The sequence below is a fragment of the Odontomachus brunneus genome, unplaced genomic scaffold, assembly GCF_010583005.1.
Source record: "Odontomachus brunneus isolate Ranch 3 - 2012 unplaced genomic scaffold, Obru_v1 Obru_scaffold_056, whole genome shotgun sequence".
Lineage (NCBI taxonomy): Eukaryota > Metazoa > Arthropoda > Insecta > Hymenoptera > Formicidae > Odontomachus > Odontomachus brunneus.
The window spans coordinates 776,239-785,716 of record NW_022639506.1 but is presented as its reverse complement, the minus strand read 5'-3'; the positions used below and the strand labels follow the sequence as shown (position 1 = coordinate 785,716).

The 9,478-nt window shown below is 33.4% G+C and overlaps 1 protein-coding gene across 6 annotated transcripts in view; it reads left to right on the top strand.

Annotated features, from left to right (window-relative positions):
- The window catches only part of LOC116845685 (transcription factor Sox-5), a 343,917-nt gene that overhangs the window by 205,617 nt on the left and 128,822 nt on the right, over positions 1–9,478 (top strand). Inside the window, exon 1 of one of the 6 annotated variants that reach the window (XM_032818683.1) lies at positions 5,191–5,806. The exons of the other annotated variants lie outside the window; for them this stretch is intronic. Coding sequence (XP_032674574.1) covers positions 5,730–5,806 — 77 coding nt within the window. The 5' untranslated portion in view covers positions 5,191–5,729. Of the gene's footprint in view, positions 1–5,190; positions 5,807–9,478 lie in introns of those variants that run through there. 6 annotated transcript variants of the gene reach the window in all.

The following is a 9,478-nucleotide window of genomic DNA, read 5'->3' as shown; positions in this document are numbered from 1 at the left end:
TAAAACGATTATAGTTAGGAATATCTTTTTTATAGTAAATGTCACCATAATGTTTGTAATATTTACAATATAAGCATACAGTATAACTGACTCATGTAAAACTTTTACCAAGAATTATAATTATTTGAAATAAAGAACATAGTAAGATAGCAAATATTAAATGGTAAGAGAAATTAACTATTTTATATAGTCAATACAATTGGAATATTTGGAAAATATGGGTACATATAATTATATTCTTAAAGCGTGCCTTACTATACACATAGAAAATACACAATAAAATAGTGACTATAAATGTGTGTACATTCTGCTATATCTTCAGTTTTGGATGAACTATAAATATATGTTTGAGGCCAAAACGAACTATAAAATAGTGAGATTATAGTTATTCCAACTATTTTTTTCTCCCAGTGTAAGAAACCGAGCTTCTGTGTCCTTCAACCAAAGCTTGTCGATTTATTCGTTAAAATTAAACTTCACGTTAATACAATCAAGTCTTTTTTCTGTGTAAAGTCTTCTAAAAGAGCAAAATCTTTAGAAAATTTGTATACTGAAAAAATATCTGAAAATTTATTTGTGGAATAATCATTTATTTTATAGTAATGAACTACCGCAAATAAATTTTCAAATATTTGCTTTTTTCAGTGTGATCTAATAAAAGGTATTCACACCTCTCTATACTCTAAGCACGCTTTTCTTATAAAAGATAATTATAACTTGATAGCTAATGAATACGATCCCGAGTCAAAATTTTAACCTTAATTTCGACCTTAGCTTTCTAAGCCGTATATTTTAAAGAATCAGTACATGTTACATATGGGAATTAAAGTCTTACCTACATCTAAGAGAAAAATGTTTTCTATTTGTAAGTATAATCAAATTGAGAAAGCATTACTACAAATTATAGCCAAGACAACTATTTTTTAGTCAATTGTACTATAATTTTAGTGATAATAACTTTTTATGCATGTTACTACTACTATTTATTAGGCCCAACCATTTTTTTATTGTTCCAACAGGAAGATAATAACATGCATATAACATTATTATCTCTAACAATTATAGTACAATTGACTAAAAATGGTTGTCTTGACCATAATTTATACACGGAAAAAAAAGATTTGCTGTAACAGCAAGCTAATTTGCTATATATGGACAGTTAAACATAATTCGCTGCATTAGCTACTTTTTCTTTCTGCAGAAACCTATTTCCTATTTATTTCCTGCTATGATAACAAGAAAATCTGCACAACAAGAAAAGTGCCTAATGCAGCAAATTTGCTACAGATGGACAACTAAACATAATTTACTGTTTTAACTACTGTTTTTTGTTGCAAGAGCAAATTTTCTTGTTATCTTAGCAAGAAAATTGGTTCCTGCAGCAAAGAAAATGTGGCTAACACAGCAAATTATGTTGCCCATATTTTTTTTCCGTGTATCAATTATTGTATGCAATTCTCTGTATGCTAATAGTTACAAATACAAAATATTTTTCTCTCAGTGTATATATAGCGCCTCTAAGTCGCAGAAACACACAAAATGTCATTTGTAGGTTTTAAAGAGGACTTCTGCCGGCAAAGCTAGTAGGTAAATCAAAGGAGGTTGATAAAGGCTTCAGAGTATCAAAATAAACATCATATTGAGGTCGGGAGAAGGATTAAGCACTGAGAGAAAAATATAGTTATATTTGGCGTCAACTATACTCTTTTGCGATTTTAACCACAAAAATAGTTAGAAAAATTATTATTTTAGTAAGTATTATTAGAAACATGGTTCTTCTAATTATTTTTTTTATTAAGATCACAAAAAAGTATAGTTGACGCAAAAGTAACTATATTTTTCTCTCAATACAGGATTTTACCTTATACGTAACCACTCATTTCTATCTGAGAAACAGTGATTGCCGTTTTTAGTTACTTTTTTCTCATCTACGTGAACTGAAAAGGGTTTTCCCTCGGTGACGCTGGAGTTCATTCCGCGAGAACTTATGACAGCGACTTCAAGTCTGACATCTCGAATTCCGCGGGACGCGAGTTCGCACGATGTGTAGTTCGCGCATCGTACGTTCAGATCTGATACAAATATGCGCACGTGCATTGTCGGTCCCGAGTGAGAATCCTATTGTCTTGGAGGAGGATCGTTATGAGCAGCGCGTGTTCCCGCAACCGTTGCGTGCGTAAGAAATCGGCTCGTCTCGTAGTTATTAGTAATTAAGATTTCGAGCCGCGATGGGAACGGATGCCGTAACGTGAAAAAAGCAGAAGAAAAAACAAAGGAGGTTTTTTCATACTAATTTTCTGTTAAGTGGATGATGGGAAGGCCGCTATTATCGGCCGTTGTTTGCGCTCGTTATTTCAATACAGAAGTTAATGATATAGTCTCGCGGATTATTTAAGCCGCGTCGTTAATCATTGTATACCGCGGTTAAGCGAGCATTCGCTGTTGCAAATAGTTTGAATTATATTGTTTAACGCACACGCATTATTTCTTTGGTACATTACGACAATAAATATGGGAATCTTCGAGAGAGGGAACGACACTTTCATAAACGATCAGCTATTGTTACGCGTATATCATCACTCGAGTCGAAATTTGGATCCCACATTAATCTTGCAAATTCCATCGAACTTGAAGGATCAACAGAGAATCACGAGTTACATCATTATACAAGCTATCGTCCTGCCTTGATGCTACAGTTAAATTGCCTCCTGCTGCTTTTCGAGTCGAAATTTGGATCCCACATTAATCCTGCAAATTCCATCGAACTTGGAGGATCAATGGAGAATCACGAGTTACATCATTATACAAGTTATCGTCCTACCTTGATGCTGCAGTTAAATTGCCTCCTGCTGCTTTTCCATGTTAGAATTGTCCTTAAAAGGGACTTACTTCAGAATTATTTAATATTCGATTATCTCAATATTATATGGCTGCATTTTTATAATCTTTACTCTTCATTTAATTTTTATTCTTCAATTAGCTTCAACTTCAGTCAGGAATGTATTAAAATAATGAAAAGATATTGAAAAAATAGAGATTGCTTTATATTGCGTCTCTACTAGCAATTACAATTTGACATTGATTCTGTGAAGTCTGAAACAAAAGTTACTTCACTCTCAAAGTGCAAGCTCAGCAAACATGATGACGTCAAAAGACGGTTTAATGCCGTCTTTAATGTCAATAATATGTCATTGACGTCATCTTCATGGAAGTATTTCAAGCCGTGCTGTTATGGAAATATATTCATGTATAAATATGTAGATAGATGCTGCTATTTTTAGTAAAAGAAAAAGTAATTAAGAAATAATGACAAAAATCTCAATTTTTGTATTCATTTACTTTGTGTATTCAAAATAAGGTATGCAAAGTTTCATAATGATTCAGAGAAAAAAGTTTAAAAGTCAGAAATAATACAATATAAAGTAAATAAAATATAAAAACGTGATTAAAGCAAAAATATATTATTATTCAACTGTAAATATATACCATGTTTGGTTTTTATATAGGAAATAGAAATATTAGCATATTTATAATTTTCAGTGACTTTTTGCAAAGACAATAATTAAATTATTCTTCATTATGTAATTTAATTAGTTGATATGGTATAATATACTAAGATAAAATATATAAGATAATCAAATATTAAATATCTAATATGGGTAAATAATGGGATTATATATAACGGAGATTAGGAGTAAATAAAATAATACATCTTTTTCCTATTCCTTCGTTGTAATCTCTTGAAGCTCTTAAAAGAGCTGATAAGAAAGAAGTTGTAAAGACAAAAAACAATTATGTGCTCAATAATGCTATATATCAATAGAGATTTGTATTTAGATTCCATACAATAACGAAGCGTTAAATACAGAGAAGGCGTTGTGTGGTAGATGTAAACAAGTTCGCACTCGCGGCACAAAAAGCATTATTGGACATAAAAATCAGTATTTGCGAGAATTACATTAGATTAGATTATAAGGCTGGTATTCATAATTGTGAATTATCAGGATGATTGTGAATTATCAGGATAATTGTGAGGATCTTTTTAATTGAGAACATCATTAATTATAGATTCGTATTCACGAACAGTTACTCGGCTGTTTGGGACAATGTTTCTTCTATGAAATAATGTAATATGTACAGCTATAGAGGTTAGATTGACGAATAATCTACAGTGAAGCTGTAATTACTTGTCAAACGATTGTCATTGACTACGAATACCGGCCTGAATTTCGACTCGAGTATCTCGTTAGTCCCGGTAAATCCATCAAATGTCAATAAAGATCAAAAATCCGCATAATAAATGATTCGACATACCTGGAAATATACGATGTACCGCTGATCGTATCCTGGCGTTCTGATTTCCCGATTCAACATCCTGCTGCCTGCTGCTCCGTCGTGGCATTTCAGGTTCATGGCACTGACACTGACACTGACACTCGCGTAGACACGACGATTCGACCGAAGAAGTACGTGCTAATTAACGCGATGCCGACAGGAGCCCGATACAATATTTCACGAGCCGATAAAGAATCTCGATCGCGACGAATAACATGACACGCATACACTGAGAGAAAAAATACAGAAAGAAAGATGAAAGAGAAAAAACATTGAAAGAACAAAAAAACTAAAAATTAGTAAATAATTATTTGGTTCAGAGACTACTAACAGCATATTTACTTGAAACTCTTTTACTTCAATATAATAAATAATTGCTTTCGTGAAAAACTAAGTTTTTCTTAAGGTTTCAAGAAAATCTATATCTTTCTTCTTATTTGAAAAATATTTTATATATTGATAGAAGTATATAAATAGAGAGGCTGCTTCTCTCTCTCTTTTTCTCTCTCTCTCTCTCTTTAGTACCCACCAAGTAAACATTTAAAACCGATTTTTTCAACCTCTTGATAAGCTAGATAACAATTAAATCATATATCTGTTTTTGTTCTTCCTTCAAATCAGACAAAAAGGCAGACATATGATTTAACTTAGCGAAAAATCTGCCGTCTTATTCTTTCTTAAATATTTTTTCTCTTAAGGCCATCGCACACAAAATTACATAGACGCATATGCATAGCATAAGATCGTATAGACCAATGAACATCGAATATTAAGCATCAATCATCAATATGGCGATTTAATATTCGATGCTCATTGGTCCATACGATCTTATGCATATGCGTCTATGTAATTTTGTGTGTGATGGCCCTTAGTGTACACGGTGGTGCGCGGATCGCTCGCCAGCTCGGAACATAATGGAAACAATTGGGAGATCACGCGACACGCGCGAGATAGGTTTGAACGCTTTAAAAGTTCACGATGTTTTGAAGACGCTGGTTGTTTTGATCGCCCGATCGCTCGGCAAAAGCCGAGGAGGGGAAGGGGAGGGCCGGCCGGCGAGCGCTGACTAGCGTTCGACGCGCGGTGAGACGCGGCGTTGTTCGCCCATTGTTTCGATCCTGCCCGCGCGTTTTCCCGAGCCTGAACGATCCGAGCCGACAGGTGGCGGATATATCGCGCGCGCAGAATCACGCGTCTCCGTAGTTTTCACATTCCTGATTCTCGTGTCTTGCCACGCGATAATGGTATTTCGTCGTATCTTGAGACACACGGAATCGAGCTCTCGTCAGCGTCGCGTTAATTAACACGTGTTTTCTTCCGACCGAACCGCGCGAGTGTCACCGCAGTGTCTAAGTGAGTATATCCAGACGATTGAGTAGCCGGGAGTAGCCAAAATGATGAATTGCGAAGCCAGGACGAAGGAAGTGGAACATCAATGTCGTTTGCTTACGATAACATCCTATATCTCCAGGTGCGTAAAATTATATTGTGTATGTTTCTTACTTTAAACGGATATTCGACGTATTTACGAAAAGTAAAGAAACATTATGAGTGGGAATTCAGACGTTTATAGTTCGTCAGCGTTTGACTAATAATTATAGACTTATGAATCATTGTTTTACGATTATTACGATTACGCATTCGCAATTATGCAATTCATCTGTACCCTACTTATTCCATACAACAGGAGATATTGATCGAAACAACTGAATAACTGAATACTGAAGTCCACATGTATCAGTTTGTCGTTAATTATGCAATAAATAAAATATGATGAATAATTTACAAATATGAATACTGACTTCAGAATTAAATGTAATCTCGCAAATACTGATTTATATATCTAATAATGATTCTGAGACAACAACTTCTATTTCGTTGGTACCGGTCAATGCTTACTTTTTACTTTTGTTTACAAGATTATTATTATTGTATTGAATCTAAATTTAAATTTCGATTGGTACGCAATATTATTGAACACACACAACTACTAATTTTGTCTTTACAACTACTTTCTTTTTGTCTATTTTAAAGTTGCAAATCCCATCGAAATTTCCAATGCTAATAAAAGATAAACTAAGAATAAAAACTAAATACAAGTAGAATGTTGAGATAATCGAATATCAAATAAGAATTCTAAAATGAGAATTTCTTCTCACGCAGAATTTCTTCATTACTTTTTCAGGCCGAAAAAAGCGACGATATTTAGCAATTTAAAAAAAAGAAACTGCTAAACGAATATGTTTGAATTAAGTAATATTTATTTTTATCTTCTTCTTAGTTTTATTTTTTATAAAATAAAACAGAAAAGCATTTTAATAAGTAATTTTAATTTCTTCTTTAAAATGAGTAAAAAATTCGTTTGTTTAAAAATAAAATCTTTTGCTCGAGAGATTATAACTGCAACACTATTTTACAAGAAACTCTTCATTTTTTTTATTAAACTATTGTACGAAGATAAATCATGTAAACTAGGAAAACGTGCAAGAGCTGCAGAATCGGAACGAGTGCGGTGACGCGGATATATTTTCGTATAAGAAATAATTTAAAATTATTTTATTTAAATGCAAATATTGCTTAATTACATGTATAAAATTCAAATATATCCATCCGGTGGTCTTCTTTAAATAAACTCCCGAATACTGTTGCTTTTTGGCCTGAAAAAGCAGCTTACTTACTCTTAAAGCCAATATCAGGAGAACTATCAAGTTATAAAACTTATAGAAGTTATGTTCAAGTTATAGAACAATAGTATAAAACTTATAGAAGTTATGTTCAAGTTATAGAACAATAGTTTATGCAGCGTTATTCAGAACTCTCCGAGTGATTCTTCAGACACAACGATATTTACAAGATTAATATAGAGTAAACTCGGGTATTATAGTCATATCGGAAAGATAGCCATAGGCTGCAATTTCTCTAATAATTGTAAAACATTGCGTTTTTGTAATCAGTCACAAAGATAATATTTATCGTAGTGTATGTGCGTACATTTTTCAAAATAGCAAGATTACGAATATTATACTATATTTTTATTTTCGACTACCTGTAAAACTTCTCATGTGTCCACTAAAACTTGCTATAATGTCGAATAAATTACAGTTAAGCTATCGCAATCAACGTTAGATACATAAAGTAGGTATGTAAATTGTAATACAATATACATTTTTATTTTCGTTTTTACTATTTGTTTATAAGTACTATTATAACCGTCTTTCACTCATATTTTGGATAAGATGGCCTACTATTATTCTAATATTTATAAAACGAAAGTCATTATATTTCAAAAATTACTTTCAATATTACAGTAATTAAATCTTATGTGCAATATTTTGATCAAAAATTGATTTTAGAATTTAAGTTTTGTAATAGAGGTTTCTATTTTATATTTGTATTATATTTTTCACAAATAATATGTATTAAATATCCTATACTAAAATGAATATGTCAAATATGTTTTTTTTATTATTTTATAAATTAATAGATACAGAATCTTGAATATAAAATATGTATAGGTCATCTGTTCCTTATCTGTCTTAAACATTTAAGGAAGATGGCCGATGCTCATGTTTTGATATTTTTGTAATAAATAATTTCACTGAAATATTTTCCTTTTAACTCCGATGGTATTATATAGGCTTCAGTGAAGTAATGTGCCAAACGCTATTAACCTTCTAGCCGTGCTCTGGGTCTTTTTTTATCCAAAGCAGTTTCAAATTTCGCTGAGTTTTTGTAATGTTCTAAATACAAATGTGATATTTCACGACTTTTCGAGTTATTTTAGAAAAAGTCAGTATATATTATACTAAATTACTTTATATAATGCTAAAATAAAAGATATTAAAAAATACATATATGTCAATTAAATAGTGAGTTCTCACCATTGGTTCAGAGTCTATTTAGACTCTGAACATGGTCAAAGTATACCCGAAACGAATACGGTAGGTTAAGAAATAATAAGAAATGTATTTTTTTGCATTTTAAAAAGTATGGCCATCTTATCCGAGTTTATCCTACACTGAGAGAAAAATGTATGATATTTTGAACTATTTTGCCTATAATGGCATAATAAAAAGATTATTATTAGGAATATAATTTTTATAGTAAATATTACCATAATATTTGTAATATTTACAATATAAGCATAGTATAACTGACCCGTGTAAAATTTTTACCAAGAATTATAATTATTTGAAATAAAAAATATAGTAAGGTAGCAAATATTGAATGGTAAGAGAAATTAACTATTTTATATAGTCAATACAATTGAAATATTTGGTAAATATAGGTACATGTAAAACTATATTCCCAAAAGGTGCTTTACCATATGTATAGAATAATAAGATGGTGACTATAAATCTGTGTTCATTCTACTATATCTTCATGTTTAAATAAACTATAAATATATGTTTGAGGCCAAAACGAACTAGAAAATATAGTGAGATTATAGTTATTCCAATTATTTTTTTCTCTCAGTGTAGAACAAAAATATTCTATGTGGTCGATACACGTCGATGTGATGCATCACGCGCGTTCGATATTAACGATATAGTAATCCATCAAGAGAAAAGCGACAGTTATTACTCAGGCTGCTTTGAATTTCATAGCTGCCTCCCGCCCCCGCCTGCCCCCTCCTGCAAGTAACACAGGTACGCTCACGCATAGAAGAAACGATTGCAACAAAACCGCTTCTGACGTAGCCGTCCTCGTTTCGCGGGATTAGAGTCCGTTCTACGATCGACAGCCGCGAACCAATCGATCATTGCGCGCGGTGCCGCTCTACCGCGAAGCGCGACCCGACAATGCGCGCGAGCCCGACCGCGGCGACCCTCTCCCGTTGTTCGTTAGCCGCGCCGTAATTCACGCCTACGCTCGGCTGCGCTCGCACTCGCGCTCGGGAAATCCGTCGTCGTTTCGCGTGTACCGGCGCGGTCGCCTATTACGGGCGCGCGGCCGTATGCGCGCAGATTTTAATTATTCCCCGGCCGGACACCTGTCACGTCACGGGCGTGCACGCGTGCGCGCCTATTTATACGCGCGCGTTTAACGGTCAGCAGTATTTCGCCACGCTGCGCTCGTTGCGATTCGCTCCGTCCTCTCTCTCTCTCTCTCTCTCTCTCTCTCTCTCTCTCTCTCTCTCTCT